Consider the following 21,813-nt stretch of genomic DNA (forward strand, 5'->3'; position numbering starts at 1 on the left):
ACTGGGTGTTGCAAAGGGGGGTGAGACAGGCTTGACTAGGCTACTGGGAATGCAACAGGAAATTCACTTGCTGCTTTCTCATCACCACTAGCAACTTCCCCTTGCACCTTTTGGTTATGCAAATTTGCGAGGCCTTAAACTGCGTGAACCAACCTTAGCTAGCCCCAAACTTTTCACTTTCACTCCCTTCCTCCCTTTCTCATGTCAAGGTTTCAAACAAACTTTTTGCCTTCTCTTGATCAACATTAGGCTAATTGCGATATGCCGTTGATGCTGGCCTTCCAGCCAAAGCACTAATAATTGTTCCATCTCAATAATGAGACCACTACGCTGCTTCGTAACCACAGTTGATTTTATAGGAGCAGATCCTTTCACATGTTCAAGTGTGCTCTTTTTATCTTTGATGATCGTCAACATAGTTGTACGACTGAACCCCAGCGCTCGGCTGATATTGGACAGTGTTTCACTCTTTTCGGATCGTTTTATTATGTCAGCTTTCACTTCCATGGAGATGGCTTTTCTTTTCTTAATAGCACTGCCACCAGGAGAGTCTGCCTTAAGCTTGATAGCCATAATGCGATAAAAAAAGTTCCCAAAAAAGCAACACAAATGAGAGAGAGCGAATGAAACACAATTCAAGATGGCGTATAGCGAGCGAGTGACCAACGCCATCCTCCCAGTATTCCACCATGAGACATCATTATTCGTCCATTCCACGTGAAAAGTTTGAATTTACGTCCAAATGACGGAACAAGAATTTTTTAAGAAATTTATCGGAGATTGTGAGATGTAAGCACGAAATGACGTAGGTCGAGTACGGCGTAAACCGAGACCCCTACCGTATTTAAGCTTAATAATGATTATCACAAGACGCTGATTATATTCTAAAATGTAATGAGAGAGAGAGCAAATGAAACACAATTCAAGATGGCCTGTAGCGAGCGAGTGACTAACGCCGTCTTCCTAGTATTTCGCTGTGAGATGACGTTATTTGTCCATTCCGCGTGCAAACGAGTTCCGCGCAAAGTTTGAATTTATGTCCAAATAATGGAACAAGAATTTTTTAATAAATTTACCAGAGATCATGAGATGTAAGCACAAAATGACGTAGGTTGAGTGCGGCGTAAACCAAGACCCTACTGTATTTAAGCTTAATTATGATTATCACAAGAAGCTGAATTACATTCTCATATGTATTTTGATAATCATGAGTGGGGAATGTTCTTGAATTTTTATAAATATGATGGGAGAAGCATTCTGGAGGAAATGGTGAAGTGATAATTGGACATGTTCTCACTTTTATCTTTGTCAGATCTGGAGTTAAGCTTGCCAAATGTCTTGTTATATATGTAAGATATGGTAATCACTTGTCATTCTTGACTCTGATGCAACAATGTTGTTATATCCGTAAGTTCTTTTTCACTGAGGAGGAAAGCATTACAAAAATTTTTGGAGGTTCCTTTAAAGCTTCTATATCCCAGTGCTGGCTCTGTTACTTAAGAAGTGATGCAGTTAGTATTTTCATGTCTTTTTGGATTTTATAATGCAGCATATTCTTGTATGCCTGACAGTTTTTCTTATAATGATTACTCTTTTAGAAAGTAATTTTAGCTAAGGGGCTGATTTTCCTGTCTTTGATAATTGATAGTTGTATGAAATCTCTGTACTGCAGGTTTTCCTACCATACAGTATATGGTTTCATTGATGATAATACATTTCCTAAGTTACTTGGCTGGTGATCTTTACTGACGAGAATTTTTATATTAAGAAAGATTTTCTATGTTAATTCCTTATAACCTTGAATTTTTTCTAATGCTAACAATATTGAAAGGAAGCTTGAAGTGTCATGACAGGCTTCCATCGAATATTTTTAATAATTCGAATCAGTGCTTTAGCCATTTATTTACTACTAAGGTGGTAGTTTTTCTGTGAATAATGAAAATGGTGCCTTTGAATTAATTTTGGTAGTGTTGCATATGAAATTATCATTACATGTCAGTGAAGCTTGCCAAAAGCTACTTAATTTTTATACTTTCCGTTTCTACTGATGCAAAACAATGACTTTGGTATAGATGTTGCTGTTGCTTTTAGAGCTGATCAGTATTTGCATTTTGGTGTATTTTATGTCCTTGGAATGCATCTTGCTAGAATTGGACCCTAGTTTTTTACTCTTATTTATTAATGTCCATGGTCATAAGTTTATACTATAGATTTTTTATAGTTGTATTCATGAATTAGCTGTAATTTATTGCTGTGTGGTAGGGTAATCTAGTACTTTGATATATTAGTTAAGTGCTACATACTTTTTTATATTTGTTAGCTTGCTCATAGTTAGTTTGATCCTATGCAGTATACAGCAGATAATGTCTCTTAGCCATTCACAAAGGACTGTTTACGTAATGGTATTAGAAAAGTTTGTACAATAAGAGGATGATGTCATTGGCAATTTCAGTTCTAAATTAATTAAGTTACACTGCATTTATTTATCCTTGAAGTATGTTTTACTATCTCTTTTGTTTAGAATTCAGTGTGGATAAGTAAGCATCTTTTAATTACAGTATTTTCAGAAGGTACTACAGTATTTTGATATACATTAACAGCAGTCTACTGAATAAATAAGTATTTTGAGAAAGAACCCTTTTGAACCATTTTCTGTTGATGGTTGTTACTGAGTACCATTGTATTTGGACATTACAGTACATTATTTAAATTACCATACATAACTGACGTAAAGAAAATTCTTATGATATGAAAAATCGTGTTTTATGCTGACCATGTGCCTAATAAATATATGGAGATATTTGAACCTGCCGTAATTTTATAACAATAAATTTACTTGAAATGATAAAAATTGCCCACTTTCTTCCTGTTATTCACAAATGTATGATTAGCTTCATTGGTTATGAAAGGCATTGCACATGATATTCACAAGGATTCCTTTGCTGCTGTGCCCTCCTTGTTTGAAAAGCCATGCAAAGTTTTTATGCATTTGTAGTATCCTTAGCATTGACATTAAGCAAATTATTTTTTTAACAAGATTAATTGGTGCAATTGTAGATTTTATTGTAAGCTTGAATGATAAGAACCTTTATTTCAATGCAACCCTGTTCATCATGTGTTCCCAAATACCCAGTCACACCAACTCATACCGTTCAGGATTGAGAGGCCACTACTGCACATTCCCAGACCTGCATATGATGCTTGTTTCTCTCCTCACATTTTCTTATGACTTTAGAGATTTAACACTGTTGGTCTTTGTAGGAATGCATTTATGTGAAGTTTTTGAATGTTCCATCATTATTTTTGTCATTTTCATTATTCATTTCATTGCTTTTAAACTCCTTTATCATTGTTAACTGATTTTGGCTTTGTGTTTGTTTTTGCAAGTCTGTATTTGTAAGTGCATATTTGGGAGCTGGTTTTTGTTGCCTTTCTCCTGTGGAGTAAGTGTGAGTATTTGCTTTATTTTACATAATTAACTTTTTGTCTTTTGTTGTTTTGTATTGTTTCTTGCTTATTTTCTGGTGTTCATTCAGTTATTAAGTTTCCTCTTTCCTATAAAGTTGGGTTAACATGTAATTATTATAGGACAGAATTTCCTAAAGCCTCTGCTGTTGCATAGATTTTGCTTTAGCATTCATTTTGAGGTTTCCCATTAATTACCATTTTATAAATATAATAACCTGTTACTTTCAATTCTCTGTTTATGTTCTACAGTTTTGCATTTGTAATTCTGTGAAAGTGCCATATCAGCGATTTAGTGAGTGTTGGCAATGTGCATAAGCCCAAGTGCTATTTATTTTGTTAGCTTCTAAGGTATGATCTGCTATGCCTCAGTGTACTTTTTTGGTGTGCCTGGGCAAGCTTTTAGCTTGTTTATGGCTTCAATTGATAAAAACTCCATCTCCTATGTCTGTCTATTTCTCCACACCTGGGTGTTCTGATGTTTTGCACATATCCACTCTGTTCGGTTGTCCAATCCTCTGGTCTTCAAGCAATAGGTGCTTTGTCCTAATAAAAATCACATCTTCATATGAACTTAATGGCTGCTTTCCTTGGCCCTTAAAGTAGTTGCAACACTTTTGAAAGAGTGGGCAGATGGTTTCATGTCCTACAGCACAACTGCTATTGCTTACTTGAGTAAGCAAGAAGCACCCACTTAGAGTTGTGTTATTTCTCCTTAGAAATTTTTGGCTGGGCTGAGCAGCTTGATGTGACTCACTTTCAGGATCATTCCAGGGGCTTGAAACTTGGTTGCTGACACCCTCAGCCGGAAGTTCCAGATCCTTCCCTTGGAATGGTACAAGGTGAGTTAGCAAGTATAGGGAGAGGTGTGCCAAGTTCACTAGTTGGCAGTATAGACAGAGCAGTCCTGCGTGTAGTGGCCCTTTTCTCCTTACTGCTGATTTCTTTTTATTTCTTTGAATTCAGAGGAGATTATTATTATTTGTGATTGAGGAGAATAAGGTTAGCCTTTCTTATGTGTTCCTTTAGCATGGGTTGGACTCACATGTTGGTCATGGTAGTTGGGATGAATTGTCACTTTGGACTGGCTGGAATTTTGCTTCACTTTTGGGGAGCTGACCAGACCTATATTTAAGCCAGTTACAGATTCATTTTTGTGATTTAACTGAGAAGTGTTTCTTTTATCTCTGGCGTTCTTTAAGCATGTCACTGAGCTCTGCCTTGTCTGACATGGTTATACATTCAAAGAACTGGTTGTCTGTCAAACCTTACTTTGCCTTGGATTTTGTGACAACGATGCAGTCATTCGGTTCCCAAGACTTGTCCCGTTTGCTGTGTCCACCTTGATTACTTCTTCCCCTGAAGAGGACCTATTTTGTCTCATCAGATGAGCCAGGATTTATCTCCAACAAACTTCGCAAGCTGGAAGGAGATATCCAAGATTACAGTTTCTTTCTGGCTCTGTCAAGTTCTTACAAAGGCCTAATGTTATGCGTTGAATGTTGATTTGTCACCATTAAAGGTGAAGTTACATGAAGTATGTTTTCTCTTCTTGTCTTTAGCTTTTAAATTTAATTTAGAGCTTATTGCCACTTTTTGAGCAGAGACATTGTAAGAGATGTCACTCATTAACATTTGTTTATTACTGTATTTTCAATGGTCTGATTTTCTTTATGAGTCATGTATTACTATGGATGGAGGGGCATTGCACCTTCTCCATCCCCACTATTTTATGTTTTATTCCTCCTCATCTTTCTGGCACTCCTGTGAGGCACAATTACTGTAGTGTTCAATCAGCCTTTTAAGCTACTTGGTAAGTACAACTCATTATTTGTATGCCTTTGGTTTAGAGGCTGGCCTTCCTGAAAGATGATTTCTGATAATTTTCATCTTCAATTCCTCAGCCTTTTCTTTTTACATTTCATGTGTGTGTGTTTTTTATTTTTGCCTGTAATCCCCCTAAATTGTTATTCAGACCAAAATCTCTGTTCATACCAACCCTTCAATCATACAAGTGCATTGCTCACTTTCTCACTTCCCGCTGTATCTCACTTCCTGCTGTATAACGATTGATTTCTTGGCGCATGAAATGTGAGGAGAGAAGAAAGCATCATGAGCAGGTGCAGGCATGCACAATAGACTTTTCAGTCCTGGTATTTCCAGTCCATGGAATAAGGCAAATAGGATGAACAGGTTTGTAAGAAAACTCATGTTTTGAGTTCTTAAAAACTTCATCTCTTTCTCTTGCATTGAGAGCCATAGTGCAAACCATGCTCAAACCTGAATTTTAGTTTATAGGCAAAAGCTATACACCCCACAGACTATTGTTAGTTGTTGATACTCCCATAAGTTTTCATACCAAAAAGCTTTTCATTATCCCATGTTATGTTTTGGTAGTGATGGTTATTTTGTAGTGCCAGGTGCCATTTCTTCTTCTTTCAAAGTTACAAAGTGAATGATAGCTGCTGTGGTACTATTTTGTAAAATTGCTTGTAATCAGTTTGTGTACTCTTACATTTTGATCTCATGGCTTTATTTGGATTATTAAAAATTGACCAAACTCTGTTAAATTTCAAGCTCATGTTGATTGAATTGTGAGCAGATATTTGATTACTTATTATTCAAAATCTCTCCTTGGCTGAGTCGGTTGAGCTTCAGACCGTCGCTCGATGGGCGGAGTTCAATGCTGATGAAGAGTTAGAGGAATTTATTTCTGGTGATAGAAATTCAGCTATAAATTCCACTATAAGCTGTAGGTCCCGTTGCTAAGTAAGAAATTGGTTCTTTAAAATAAGTCTAATCCTTCGGGCCAGCCCTAGGAGAGCTGTTAATCAGCTCAGTGGTCTGGTAAAACTAAGGTATACTTAACTTAACTTATTATTCAAGGATAAGTAGTTGCTTTATCAGCAGTAATTCAAGTAAAGAAATTATGTTCTTCACGTTATGTGCAACGATTAAGAAGAGGTGTTTTAATGCTAAAATAGGCATTAATCTCCCTTAGTCTCTTATACAGTAATCTCTTGATTATCCAGGTTAATAGAGCCAATGCCCTGTTGGATAAGGGGAAAATCTGGATAACGACAAGTAAAAAACTGTACAGATGTAAAATTGCAACTCCGTACCCTAACTCCCCCTACCTTGTCAATACCGCATAAGTGTAAACAGTCACTATGCTTATAAAGAAGAACCATTACACTTTAAACTGAAAACTTAATGCAAAGTGAAATTAGCTTATATTTTCCCGTATTTTTAATACAATATACTACATAAATACACTTTAAAAAATAAAAAGCAGATGCATTTATTTCTCTCATACAAAATACAATATGGTAAGTGACGCTCAGATAATGGGTATCTCTTTTTCCTACTTTGTTTAAACATAAATGCTGTAATAACAGACTTAAAAATTAAGCAATTTTTTCTCTCTCGCCTGTGTGTGGTGCCAAAACTGCTTACTGTACAATGCCCAGACGTTTAGAAAATTGGAAGAAGGTTCACAAGTCCTCCTCCTTCTCCCCCTCCTCCAACACCACTGTGACATCAAGGTCTTGTACCTCCTGTACCTCCTTAATGTCTACAGGGTCCTGGTCATTGAGAGGCAGTAAAAAGACATCTACTGTATTTCCTCACTGGATGAACCTGGCACATCAACATCAACAAAGGGAATTTCTGTCAGCTGAAATTCCTCTTGTTTCCTCTTTGGATGCACTCAAAGCTTTGCCAGGAGTCTTTTTATTAGAAAGCCCATGTCGAATCCTGAATCAAAACAGCCAACCTTTGGATGCCTTAAAGTCCACAACCCCATGCAGGCCCACGAACTTCATAGCAGTAGCCTTCAACTCAGTACCACCAACACACTTGCCAGCTGCCATTTCCTAACGAAACCAGGTTAAAGTCAACTGTTCAGTGTCCTCATGTCAGCCTTTTGCCATGACCTTGTGGGCCTGACTCCTTAACACCTTCCCAAAGTCTGTTGTGTACTTCTTCAGCTTAGCCTGGGAAGTCTTGATGTCATGCATGGTTGACTGTGCAATGCTGTACTCATTCATGATATGTACCATAGACCAAGTTGCCTCAATTCTCTTAATGATTTCTAGTTTCTGTTGAAGGGTCACATCTACCTTGCCCGCTTAGGGTGAGGTGGGGCCATATAGATAATACAAAGCCATACACACACACACACACACACACACACAATAACAGCACTTGCAATGATGCAGGCACTGAATGTACACAGAGGGGAAAATGCTCTAACCATTATAAAGCAAAAAATCACAATGATGTTTGATGATGTACTGTATACATTTCTGCCTGTAGGGGGAAAGCTTACAAAACACACAAGAGCTCGCCCTCCCATACACCTTCTACCATACATTATTAAACTGATGATGTGTCCATATCAGCAAATAAAAGGCAATAAACAAAGTGACAATTCGACTTCATGCTTGTAAACGAATATCAGTTGCGAAAGCTTACTCTGTCTCTCGACAGAGAGTTGTACATATGTAGGTGTGCTTCATAGTGTTGTATCGCCCTTTCTCTATTTCATTACAAGTTTTGTTGGCTCTAATATGATTATCATACATATAACAGTACACAAGAGAGTATTTTATCATTGTTGATATTCCATCTCAAATATAATATTCACCTTCAAAGTAAAGTATTAAAAATACTTATAATGCAAATTTCGTCATAGATTCATGTCATAGATGTTGGCAACATATTGATCTACTTATAACTCAATGCCCTTTCCATCAACCAATGGTGTGTGAGTTGTACATGCATACACTAGGGGATATTGAATCTGTTTTTGTCTCGTTTTTGGGTTGTGATTTGTTTCATTTTATCTTTTTTTTGGTGAATCTATGAGAAAACATACAATAATAAAAAAATGAGAAAATACAGTAAAAATGAAACTGAGAATGGTATAAAATGAAAATAAAAAATGGAAGGCCTGTTTGTTTGTTATTGGCTTTAACATATGTGAAATCAGCTGTTCTCTCTCTTTCTCTATCTCACTCTCACACTCTCTCCTTTGATTTTTAGTATTGTCCTTGGTGTATTTCATTGTAAGTTACAGTACAGTACTGTAATATCCTTTAATGAGGTATGGAAAAAGCATAAAACAAAAAAAACTCTTAAAGTCTAATATCCTTTAACAAAATATGGAAAAAGCATAGATGTAAAAAAAAAAAAGCTCTAATGAAGTCAAATTCTTGCCTACCCTCTCCAACCATCCCTCACTGCATTCCAACCTCTCTCCCAGCCAGGGAAGCTCCTTCCAAAACAACACTTTCTTTAAGTGAATCCACAGTACCTATAAACAGCCTTACCGCTGCTCCACGGTGCCATTTGACACACACACACACACACACACATACACAACACAGAGGTAGGAAACTTTTCTTGGGCTCCCACACCCCCTAACCCTTTCTCTATCTGTTTATGGATGTAAGCAGTGTTACCAACATTTCCTTAGACTGCACAACACTGCCAACCATTTGAGAACATTTTTTCCAAATTTTTATAAATATATATATATATATATATATATATATATATATATATATATATATATATATATATATATATATATATATATATTATATATATATATATTTTTATATATATATATATATATATATATATATATATATATATATATATATATATATATATATATATATATATTTCTTTGGTCATTGGGGTCTGGTTGTGTCTGGATAATGTCAATGTCCAGATGATGTGCATCCGGATAATCAGGGAATTACTGTATTATACATTACTGTGTTATCAGATGTACTCAAAAACTAATGGTTACCTTGTGAGTCAGTTAGTTATAAAAAAGCTTCATCAGGCTTTGTGATGAATACTTCAGGCAACCATATAAGTAACATGATTGATAACACTGCAGCAGAATTGGTAATAACTAGAAGTCTCATCATCTTTATCAGCATCAGAATTTTTGTTAGATTTTAACTTTTTTTTTTTTTTTGTCTTGTGTACATTCTGCTTGAATTCATATCTGACTCTGTGGTACCCCTATATAATTTTTGCATCTTACTGGTCTTTGTCCATTTACTTCCATACTAGCTGCCTTGTAGTTTTTGTTTGATTTTTTCTAAGGAGTGTAGACAGGGTGGTTCTTTGGAGCTGTTAAAGACAGATGACATTTTATTACATGAGTATCAAGTGTTAAGATTAAAGGCTGAACTGGGAGGGAAAGGATTAAAAATTGCCACAAGTAAAATGAAGCTTATAGTAACTAAAAATGAAGTGAAGGTAAAATAAAAGTTTAGGGATGGTACAGTATTATGTATTGATTATATGAGGTAGTATCACAGAAGATGCTCAGGATTGCAAAATATACCAAGTGTGCAAAGGGAAGGATGGGTCTCATATGGGATAGAACATTTTTGTTATCCAGGGGGTAGGTATGGAGTGGACAGTAAGAAAAATGAGTACCAACAGCTTGAATGGATTATAAAGTGATTAATAGACTTCTTGTTAAAGGTATCCCATTAATAGGGTATGTGTGCATAAGGCTTATACTACTATAGCAAGCAGGGACAAGGGCACTGGTGAAGCAGTTTATGAGATTTAAAAAAAAAAGTGTGATTTTAGAATGCTAGTTTTTGGTCCTGATGTGGAAAGAATATATGATGGATGTGGATGTTGCAGAAAAGATGTTGTGCCCAGTACAGTAGCTGGAAAATAGATTGAGATCTCAATGGCTGAGATGATTTGGATATGTGATGTGAGGGGATGAGGAACAATTAGTAAAAATTTAGTTGGCTCTGAAATGGTCAAACAAAGGTTAGTAATGAATCATAGGAAATCCCATGAAAAAGGGCATAAGCGAAGACCTAGATCAAATGGGAATTCAGATGGAAAGTGCACAGTAAGTCAAATATTTGGTCTTTTTAGTTTTGTCAAACTATCTAATAACAATAACAGAAATAGTAAATCCTATCAAATCATGAAGTTCCATTCCTGCCTACCTTTTTTTCTTATTCCTGTTGTCTTCCATGTTAAAGAGATCAGTTACTTTCTTTTCTTTCTATTTCCTGTTTTTGTATCACTTGTACCTTAGGTCTGGGCTTGATAAGGCCATTTTATTACTCATGACAGTGGTTCTCACAGAGAAATAAAGTACTTGTTAGCAGTATTTATTGCAATACTTTTAGAGTCTATGGTAACCTAGTATTGCAAATTGAAGTCTCATTTACAAATGTCACAATACAAAAAACCCAAATTTGTATTATCCCTACCATTATGTAAAGAGATAATTACCGACACTCTTCAATCGACTCACCTGTCAAATAATGCAGGAAATACTGTGTTTAATGGTGCTTGCTAATTAGGTGTTTAAAGTACCCAGTGTAGTAGGATTTTATTGTACTGTACAAGAAAAGGATTTTTTTATTTTCTTCGGATAATTATTGTTAACCCTTTTATAAGGTGGTACATATAATGATTTTTTAATATACACATTGTTTCATTACTTATTGTGTTAGATTTTGATGTAGAGTTTTTGCTGTTTTATGTAGGACCCTTACATGTGTATTTTATTAAGTTTGTTTTGTAAGGGTCATCTCAGTTCCAAATCTGTTTTATATGTATGGTGTATACTTCTTTGGTATGGCATTATGTCAACAGTATAATATTAACAGTAAGGCCTAATAATAGAGTAAACTTATGTTGAGTTTTATTCTTGTAACACGCTCTCATTTTTTGTTCTAGTAGATAAAGTAGGAGCAGACAGATTAAGTGATGAAAGCAGTAAAAGAGCTGACAGTGATCATATGGAAAACTGGACAGATCAAGAACACTCTGACCCTCAGTGCCTAGCTTCATCCCCACCCAGAGAAGATAAAAATAAAAGGTATGTTAAGAACCAAAGTTATGACAAATGTGATGAAAATATGGTTTTTGTAAGAAGGTTTGTAAGAAGCAGCAGCACTTTCTTGCAACAAGAGCAGTACCTGGACCCTCAGCCATTCATCACGCAAACAGTTCATATGCACGAGTCTGTCTTTTATATTTTTCTTTGGGATTTTGTCTTTCTAATCCTATTTTACTTCAGTACCATTTAGTTACAATTTTTAACATTTTTTTATAAGGAAAGTTAAAAATTGGAAAAGAAACTGCCAAAAAGTGACATTTTACCAAGATTAAATTGTACATTTTTTTGGTAACTACAGTACTTCAAAGTCATTAAGCATAATTTTTTCCTGTAGATCATGCTGTTAATGGGTTTGCTGGTAAAAAAAAATTGAAAATCAGGAAAGAACAAAAATTTTTTAAATTTTTGCTATAGGTAGGTAAGACTGTTAACAACATGAATAGGAAGTGTTTCATAAAAATTTATAGTAGCTTCTTAATTATGGGGAATTCCCAACAACCATCCTGTTAAACTGGAACTTATGATTTATAGTTTGTCAGTATCTATATTTTGTTATAAAAACTTATACCCTTTTTTTTTTACAATAAAAGGTACAGTAAAAACTGACAAACTTCTGACATCTTTCGACTCCCTAGATGCATACTTTCACCTTTAGATTCATCCATCATGAAGGAAATACCCTGGTTTATAGATTTGAAAATGTACAGTACCTGAGTTTTGAATATTGTTGGTCAGCTTGGCTATAGCAATGCAAATCTTCCCATGGAGCACTAATGGTAACTTGGTCAAATCAGTCCAGCATAAAGCTTCAGAAGCATTGGTATGAATGGCTAATGATAGTGGCAATAGCAGTGAGTCAAAACGGCAGTTGGATCCTCCTTGCATTTTGTGTTAATACACCCAGGCCATCATATAAGCCAAGATAAATTTAACCTGATCCCTTTGACAGCTTTAGCATGACTGTCAGTAGAGGAACAGGAGACTGCATTTAGTTATCCAACGTTCTGGAGAGAAGGAAGCCTTCAGCAAAGCTGGGGCAGTTCCTGATCAGGAATCTTTCATTGCTTAAGAATTCAGTTTCCCACAGCTGCTTTAGGGTGAGTTCCCTGCAACTGGAGCTGTTGAAGTGCTGAGCTGCTGTCTCTTAAAGATGTTCATTGGGTTATTGTAATTGTACTGGTAACTCAAGAAGATTTGTTGTTCTCCATGAGCACTTTACCCTACGCAATGCCCAACCTGGTCGATGCTTCAAGAGTAGTCTTACATCTTCAGGCTTCTCAACTTTCACTCTGATGGTAGTCAGTCTTCCTGCATATGATAATAGTCTTGGAAGTCTTAGCCCCCTTTCTTGCAATAGTAATAAAACAGAACTCTCATCTGTGATGTTTGGTTGGGCTACTGGTTGTACCTTTATTATTATTATTATTATTATTATTATTATTATTATTATTATTATTATTATTATTATTATTATTATTCAGTAGATAAAACCTATTCGTATGGAACAAGCCCACAGGGGCCATTGACTTGAAATTCAAGCTTCCAAATGATGAGCAGTATAGTTTTTTTTCTTAGCATTCTTCATTTACTATCTGACTGACTTTGTATGAAATCATTCAGACTTCCTTGTCCTCATGTCTTAGCTTTTACTTGGTCACTGTCTGATCATTGCTTTTTGAAACTATTTCTAGCGTGAAAATCTTGTTGTACCCACCATGGTTCTTCAGCTCGGCAAACATTCTGGGGTATTCAGTAATTCAATCTCTCCCCTAAATTGCAGTTCAAGGTTAATATGATTAATGGGTTTGTAATGGACAAAGTAGGTCTCATGTAACAAGTTTTTCATACAAACCCATAAATCATTTGTGACAGCCACCTCCCATCTCCACTGATGTCATAGTTGCACACTCACACTACACAACATATTCGGTGGTTGTTGGATGATTGCCTGAAAGTCCCTTTGGCACTGTATTGAGGAACAGTGTTCCTCCTGTTTCTTTTGCATGGACAGTGATGATTGCCTATAATGGTAGGTGTATTGCTTATAATTTTAGCTATATTTGGATAAAAAGTAGTTTTTGTGAATTTAATACTTTTGTATGGAATTTCACCTTATTATCAGGATGAAGTCTATGTCTTACTTTCCTTTCTCACATTATTTGTTTTTCAGTGTTATCAAGAGTTTCTCTTATGAGAACAGTATTAATAGGTTTTTAATGTTTCAGCAACAAGAACAAATTATTTAATAGGGACCGAAGTAATATGTCCTTGAAAGAGAGAAGAAGTATATCATCTACTGGTGGTTCCACACCTAGACAAGAAAAAATGGTCGTTGAACGTTCAAACTCCAGTGCTAATGCTGATGCTAGTGTAAGTTGCCTGTGTACAGTCATACTTTACTATATGAATTTTTTTCAATGCTCCATTAGGCATATTCTGAGGTACTAGAATGCATAGAATTTTTAGTAAATGTCAAGTGACAGGATGCTTTATTACTAAGAATATTATTGGGTAATATGTTAGATTGCATTCCCTTGTGTGCTTTCAGTTACTTCATATAACATTAAAGCTTATGCTACTCTGATTCAGTTTTCTTCCAACTCTAAAAACACAGAATAAAGTATTGTATTTAGAGTGATGAAGTACAAAAACTGCTGTTACCAGTATTAATATGGCTTTTTATTTTTTTCAGCCAAGAAAGGTATTATTAGAACAATTAGCAAGAGTCCTTCCAGTAGAAGATATTAACCTTCCTGATCATGTTGTGCTAGTTAATACTGGGGAGTCTCATGGTGCTCTGCTGGCAGCGCACTTGACCGAACATGGACATAGGGTCATTACTACTATGGCTCCAGCAGATGTCAAAGCTACCATATCACATCTTGTCAACAAAATTCAAAAATTGTAAGTGAATTTTTAGTTATGAAAGCTAGTTCTCTTCCTGGACCAATCTGGCATATGGTTCAAGTTTTTAACCTTATTCATGCATGTCTCATTGAATCCTGTTGTGAATTTTGATTTTGATTTTAAAGTTTGTTGATTTTCTACAGAATGCCTTTGTTTTAGTTTTCCTTTCATTTCAACAGTTTTATTGAAATTATTTTAGCTCTATTGTAAATATATTACAGTACCATTAATATATACTTTTAAATGTCTGTAGAACTTACCAATTGATATGTCAACCTTGGATGTCTTTCTTGAAACCAACAAAAGATGTCATAGTGAAATGTCTGGCCAAGGAATTAGAGGTTTAATTTCTTGCCTTTATCCAGTAAATATGCATAACTACCATTCATTTGGGGATAAATGTACAATAGTATGTGGGTCATTTATAAGTATGTGGTCACATGGCTAGGTCAGTGTGATAGTGATTATATCACAGTTACACTTACATCTCAGTTTTTAGTATTAGCCTGATGACAAAATATTGCAGATGATAAAAGTATACTGCCGAATTACTTAATTACTTCACTGTTTCTTCTGTTTATTTTTGTTATACTTATCATTTTGATTTTTAAATGTAGTGTTGAATTTCATTATTGAGCTTTATTACCTTAGAAAATAGCATTTCACAGATAACATTAGGGGTTATAATTCAAACGAGAGATTCTAACTTTTATACATATGTTCAGCTGCTAGATCTTACTTTATATAAACTTGAAACATTCTTTTATATTAAGCATTTCCAGCCAAACATATTTCCCTAAACTATAGATCAGTAGACATTAGGCTTACAAGTCAAGATAATTCCTAAAAAAGTTCAAGAAAAAACAAAGAAATAGATTTTTAATGAACTTTAACATGATTATTTTATCATTATGTTTTGATTATAATTGAAAAGTGTGTAAAGATGTTTTCTATCATGAACTAGTTTTCATATTCTGAAATTGATATACTGTACACTAAGAACCATAATAGTTTAAAGAATATTAGTCTTGCTTTTGTTGGGTCTCCTTTACATCACTAATAGTGAATAAATAGAATTTTATATAATTTTTGGATTTTGATATCATACTTTATTTTTTATTGCTATTCTGGAGGCCTTGATTAGTTTATGTCTTCAATGTTGATTATGTTTTACAGTTTTCCCTAAAACTTTCTAAAGCCTGAGAGTTTTAAACAATGTAAATATATATTTACATATGTTTTTCACAGCTGCAACAGTAATGCAAAAGCACCTGGTCCCATGAAAGTGGTGGTGGTTGGGTCTGATACATACATCAGCTGTGTCTTACGACCATATGTTGACCAGTTTTCTTCCAAGCCACCTGACTTCCAAAATCATGTTAGATTTCTTATCATTCCTCTTGGTAAGCATCTTATTTGCTTCTTTGATTGCAGGTATTTCTTGTTGTGAGTCTTTGCTTTACTTTTTTAACACTTACTGGATGGTATCTTAATTGTAGATTGTTTGAATTTAGCACACCATATTGTATTTTGTAATGTGGAGTCATGTAATTTTTTTATTATTATTTAGAACTGTGAAGATCGTGGACATGAGGCAATAGTATGTTACAATTTACATACATATCAACAGTCACTATTGGGGGCCAGTGGGAATATTGTGGCCGTTTGTTACTGATAGTTTGTAGTTGCAAAGTAAGAACATATAAAGCCTCATACAGTTTCTCATAGGGTGTCAACCTGAGTAACAGAATTTTGAAAAAGTTGCTGTATAAGTGATAAGGAATGTTATCTTTTATCATGTCAGATTATATCTAACAAAACAGCTTTGCAATGTAATTATTGTTATGTGTAGTAAGTTTAGATTTTTTCTTTAAATATAGTTACATGTAATCTTATTCTAATTGTTTCATGTTATTTTTTCAGGTGTTAATAGTCTAGCTAAGTACTTAGGTTCTGTAGATTCTGTGTATGGTGCAGCTTTTGTTAGTGATACCTGGAGAGAAGTTGTAGAACGCTGGGAAAAACCAGATGTACAAGAAGTTGTGAATCGGATACATAGGTATCTTACTCAAGCACAGCACACGTTGCATTTACCCATTGCAGAAGCCATGCTTACATATAAGGAAAAAAGGTTAGTGATAAAAGCTGTCATACTTTTATGCCTGATGGTGAAGGGCAAATAGTCTTTAGGTAATATGAAATGTTTTATAATTTTTTTAATGCTCTTGTAGAGGTAAACATGACTGGAGTAATATATCAGCAGTGAAATTAAGTATACTAAAGTTTTAGGTAATATTCAGACACAAGAACTTAGAGTATGTGAAAACTTTTTACACACATCTGTTAAGGCTTGGATTTCAAAGAGGGGAAGTATATTTGTGACTGGGAATTTTAGGGGAAGCCTAAAATGAAAGATTGCAGATGGGAAGGTAGGTAAATGTAAGCATCCACTGAAATTGTACTTTATGTGAAAATTTTCTAATATATATCAGCCATCTGGGAAGGGTTACACCTCCCTCCTTTTTGCAAATGTTCTTGAGCTGGTCCTACCTTAAGGTTATTTTGCAAAGACAATTCTCAGTGCTAAAAACTGAACAGTTGTTAGGAGCATTATGATAAAGCATGACGATATGTCATTATAGCTCTGGAATGAATACAGGGAGACAGAAAACAAAGAAGTGACAATAATAAAATAAATGCCAAATTGGATGTGAAATTTGACTTGGTTCTTAGCATTCACCATGGATGATTTAATATCACAAAACATAAATCTAGGAGAGTTTTATATAATTTAAACTTTAGTTATCCAAATGGACATAGTTAATTTTTTGGGGTAAAATCCCAGCCCACAGCAAAGTTAAGAGTAGAAATGCCTTGTCTGCGGCACCAGCCAGGCCCACACACACACACACACACACAGAGAGAGAGAGAGAGAGAGAGAGAGAGAGAGAGAGAGAGAGAGAGAGAGAGAGAGAGAGAGAGTATTGAACAACAATGATAATGACACAACACAAATGCACTGATGCAGTTCTTACAGTTCAGTTATAAAATTTAAGATGTACACCAACAGAAAAATGGTTAAAAACTATGTGGCATTATTATCATTTCTTCTGTAATTTGAAGTGGATTGTCAGGATCTTTACTCTGAATGTCACTATTGTGCTGACTGTATGAGGAGGAGGAGTGGCTAGTCTTTGTGGTGGCAGGGGTGAAACAGGTGGAAGGAGAGGTTGGGATTCTGGGCCTGAACTCAGGAAATACTTTGTGATATTTGTTTGACTTTTTACTTTTTCCTTTTTTTCAAAATTCATTTATGGTGCAATAACTTCTTCTGCCATGTCCAGCACTTGTGACATGTCAGTATTATACAAATACTGCGTGAGAGAGGTAAACCAACACAGTCCCTCTGCAATATTATCTATAGCATCTGTCTGGGTTAGCTCCATCAAGTCACTTTCTGTTCATTGGGGTTGTATCAATTAGATCTTGAATTTCCCCAAGATCCATAGCTTGAACTTTGATTGGTTCCATGGTAAATTCATTGAAGTCTCTGACACATTGTGGTCCAAGTCTTAGGCCCAGGGTTGCCAGGTTGGCCATTTCATGGCCAAATCAGGCAGATTTGGCCATTTTTGAAGTGCTTTGGCCATTGAAAAACACATTTGGCCATTTTTTTTTTAATTTGGCCATGTTTTTGGCCATTTCAGAAAAAAAATGCTTGTCAATATTTTCTGTTATTTCTATATTTGGATTTATACTACAAAAATAGTATTTTTCTTACTCCAAACAGACATGTAGAAGTAAGATATTGCCAACTATTATCCTACAGTTTCAAACATGTTCATTTCCTGATCATTGCTTGTATGATGTTTGATTCCAGTAGTGGATACGTTGTAAGTTTAGTAGCATTAGATGCGCAGTTGCTGATTAATATTGTGATTGTACATTTGTTCGAGATTATGGGGCTATAGTTATTGCTTTTCTAGTGCTCAAATAGTTCTTAACTAGAAGTGTTTAAGAAGCCATTTAGAATGTCCAAGTGGAAAAGTACTTACGAAGGTGAGAGGAAATACAATGAGGACTGGGAAAATAAGTGCTTGTGGTTAAAATGTTCAGAAGATGGTGAAAATGGATATTGTGTGTTATGCAAAGTAAATGTGTTGCCAAAACTGTACAATATTTCTATGCATGAAAAATCTCAAAAACATCAAAGTAAAATGCCTAATACATCCCAGACGTCTCTTGACAGTTTGGTCCCAAAGATTAGTGATACAGTAAAGCAAGCTGAGATAGAACTTAGTTTAGCCATAACCTGTCACTCATCAATTCACGCTGTTGATCATATTGGTGAGATAGTAAAGCACCATGGACAGAAAGGCACTATCGGTGGCACAAAACCACATAGAAGCACGTGCACTGCGATCATAAAAGATGTTATTGCTGCTTCATTCAGAGAAGAATTGAAAGATGACCTGCAGGATAAAAAGTATGTATTACTTGTTGATGAATCGACAGATATTGCAATACAGAAACATATATGCATTGTTGTGCAATTTTTCTGCAACAGAAATGGAAGAATACAGACAGCATTCTTGGGTCTATACTCAGTTTTTTTTACCGAGGCGCATTTGCACTCACTCGCAGGGGTGCCCTTTTAGCTTGGAAAAGTTTCCTGCTAGCTGATTGGTTGCAAGTATTTTGTCCGAATAGCATCATTGTTTTCAAATAATTACCAAGTAATGTGAATCGAAACTTATTTACTAACCTAAATTTCTCCCTCAGATATATGTTTTGTCAATAAATAATGTTAACGAATAAAGAGGTTATAAAGTATTGTGATGGTAAGTCTAAATTTAATAACAACACCCCTCCGAAGTCAACGACAGTAGCTTGTTTTCGGATGCACGCTGCATAATTTTTTTACTTTTCACATATTTTAACACCAATTGGGATAAATTACACTAAGCATAAGAAAAACATGTTATTATAAACTTTCTTTGAGTACCAAAATCTACTAAAAACATGGAATTAATAAAATTCACTATTGGTGAAAACTTCTGGGGAGGTAAAAGGAACAGCCTGTGGCTTTAGATAAAATTACCTCGATAGGTAGGCCTGGTTATTCATATGGTATCCACATGCCAGCAAATGTTGATGGGCAAGAAAACTTTTCAGATACATATCATCTTTTATAGGCTTTTATGCTGAAGCCTTTTGTTATATCATTATGATAAATATGATGATAAATATGAAGAAGCTATTTTTTCTTTTACATAATAATAATGTACTTCCCTTATTATGGCTTTATTTCTTGCACACATTTCAAAGTAGGCTAGCCTATGTGTATGTGTCTTACACCATTTTTTGACAATTGCAATAAATTTTGATTAACTCTTTAAGGTAAGGAGTAAGAGTAAACGGTAGCTGATGTTTGATATAAGTTAGGCTAGGTATATGTAGGCGTATGATGTAAGTCCTATAGCGAATAAAATATACTATAGGGGTCCCACTCACAACAGACAAATAGATTTCAACAACAAAATAAAGCTTCCGTACGATGAAAACATCCAAAAGGCCTCCGAACAACTCAGGCCTAACAATCCTTTCATTTTCCATTATCCCAAATCCATCGGGAGTTCGCTCGTTAACGTATACTTAAATAACAAAAGGGAAGAAGCTGGAGTTTACAAGATACCGTGTAGTAATTGTCAGGACATCTACGTAGGCGGGACAGGTAGATCGCTCTCGCAAAGAATAACAGAGCACAAAAGATCAGTACGTTACGCTCGGAGAGTTCGGGATTTTCCTACATATCAGAAATACAGGGCATGTCATTAACTGGAGTGGGGCGGAGTTGGTTTTCAAAGTAGCTTTCCGCACAAAAGAAGGATGCTGGAATCTGCTATCATCAATCAAACCAACAATATGAACCTGTCAGGAGGACATTGGAAATCGGATGACATCGACACCTTAATCCTCAAACCCCTCCTGAGGAAGATGACCCAAGAAACGCGACCGCCAGATCCATCGCCAAACGGGAGCTAATGAGGCCAAAAACCACTAGGGAATTTGGTCATTCTCCTCCTTCTTAAGAAACGCCACCTCCATAACATCGGAGGCCTAGGGCCACACCTTTATGTTTTTGTATATATACCATTGTAACTTTCCACCTGTCCATATTCTACCAGTGAACAGGGGCACAGAAGCTAATGCCCGAAATATATGGTTTCAACATTTAAATAGTGTTTTATGGGCCTTCTTATATTCATATTACACTGTAGTATTACAGGAAAAGACATTCATATATATATATATATATATATATATATATATATATATATATATATATATATATATATATATATATATATATATATATATATATATATATATATATATATATATATATAATATATATATACACACACACACACACACAGTAAACCCCTGTATTCATGGTCTCACAATTTGTGGACTTGCCTATTCGTGGATTTCACTATGAAACGTATACACATTATTCGCTGAAAATTCACCCATTCACAGTATTTTTCACTGAGAAATATTCACTAATTACTGTATTTTCATCTCATTTTCATGACTGAATGCACTTTTTGTGATAAAATTATTAAAATACTCAGGTAGTGCTCGAGTTGCGATAATTCGATTTTGCAGTGGGGTAAGTAATTAATACTGATACAACAATATTTTTATAAAATATTTTTAAATTTCGTGTGGGCGCAGGCAGCAGCGTACAATCAGGCAGCGAGAGAGACCAAATTATAATAGACCAACTTCTTTTCCTCCATCTCTTTATCCTATCTTCTAGTTAAAAAAGTAAATGAGAATGATAAAAGTATTGTTGGTAACGTTGTATTGCGGAAATGTGTACAGCCATAAACAACCGACCGAGAAACTGTCGTTTTGCCTATCACCAAATCAGATAACAACAGCCAATCTGCTTGTATTTCAACCATTGTACGGTAATACACAGTTACCGTAGTTATAGTACAGATAAAGTTAAGTAGAATAGGGCTGATGTATTTTTACATTATACCCTTATTCGATATGGATAAAAGATTGGCAAGGAAATATATGGCTGAATTTAAGCTGCAAGTTGTAGCTGAAGCTGAGAAAACAATGTTCAAGTTGCTAATGACTATAAATTATTGTGCATTTGCAACATGGATGAAACTCGACCATAATTAAAATTGGAGAGAAAGTATTTTAATCAAAACTACAAGGCATGAAAGAACACATTACAGTAAACCCCCTGTATTCGCATTTTCATGATTCGCAAAATATCAATAAAATGTTGTTTCTCTCATAGAATCCATTTATACTGTATTATATTGATGTATTATAATCGTAATATGTGGAAAAAAAAGATCGCCCAGACATTTGTGTTTTCACTGTATGTACGTGTTGCCATGTTTTTTCTTTGATTTACTGAACCGTACTTCTTTACAAGTGTGGTTGACTCTATGATTATCACACATTATAACAGTACACAAGAGAATATTTTATCACTGTTGGTG

The 21,813-nt window shown here is 35.1% G+C and overlaps 1 protein-coding gene across 24 annotated transcripts in view; it reads left to right on the forward strand.

Moving 5' to 3' along the window:
- The window catches only part of KrT95D (phosphofurin acidic cluster sorting protein KrT95D), a 240,640-nt gene that overhangs the window by 196,748 nt on the left and 22,079 nt on the right, over nucleotides 1-21,813 (forward strand). For 13 of the 24 annotated variants that reach the window (XM_067110164.1, XM_067110160.1, XM_067110143.1 and 10 more), the window contains 5 exons: nucleotides 11,212-11,350; nucleotides 13,597-13,741; nucleotides 14,064-14,275; nucleotides 15,527-15,681; nucleotides 16,202-16,409. In XM_067110164.1, the coding sequence (XP_066966265.1) occupies nucleotides 11,212-11,350; nucleotides 13,597-13,741; nucleotides 14,064-14,275; nucleotides 15,527-15,681; nucleotides 16,202-16,409 (859 nt within the window). Of the gene's footprint in view, nucleotides 1-11,208; nucleotides 11,351-13,596; nucleotides 13,742-14,063; nucleotides 14,276-15,526; nucleotides 15,682-16,201; nucleotides 16,410-21,813 lie in introns of all 24 variants that reach the window. The other 11 variants (XM_067110162.1, XM_067110158.1, XM_067110142.1 and 8 more) reach the window with 1 other exon arrangement.

The sequence above is a fragment of the Macrobrachium rosenbergii genome, chromosome 10 (genome assembly GCF_040412425.1).
Source record: "Macrobrachium rosenbergii isolate ZJJX-2024 chromosome 10, ASM4041242v1, whole genome shotgun sequence".
Taxonomy (NCBI): domain Eukaryota; kingdom Metazoa; phylum Arthropoda; class Malacostraca; order Decapoda; family Palaemonidae; genus Macrobrachium; species Macrobrachium rosenbergii.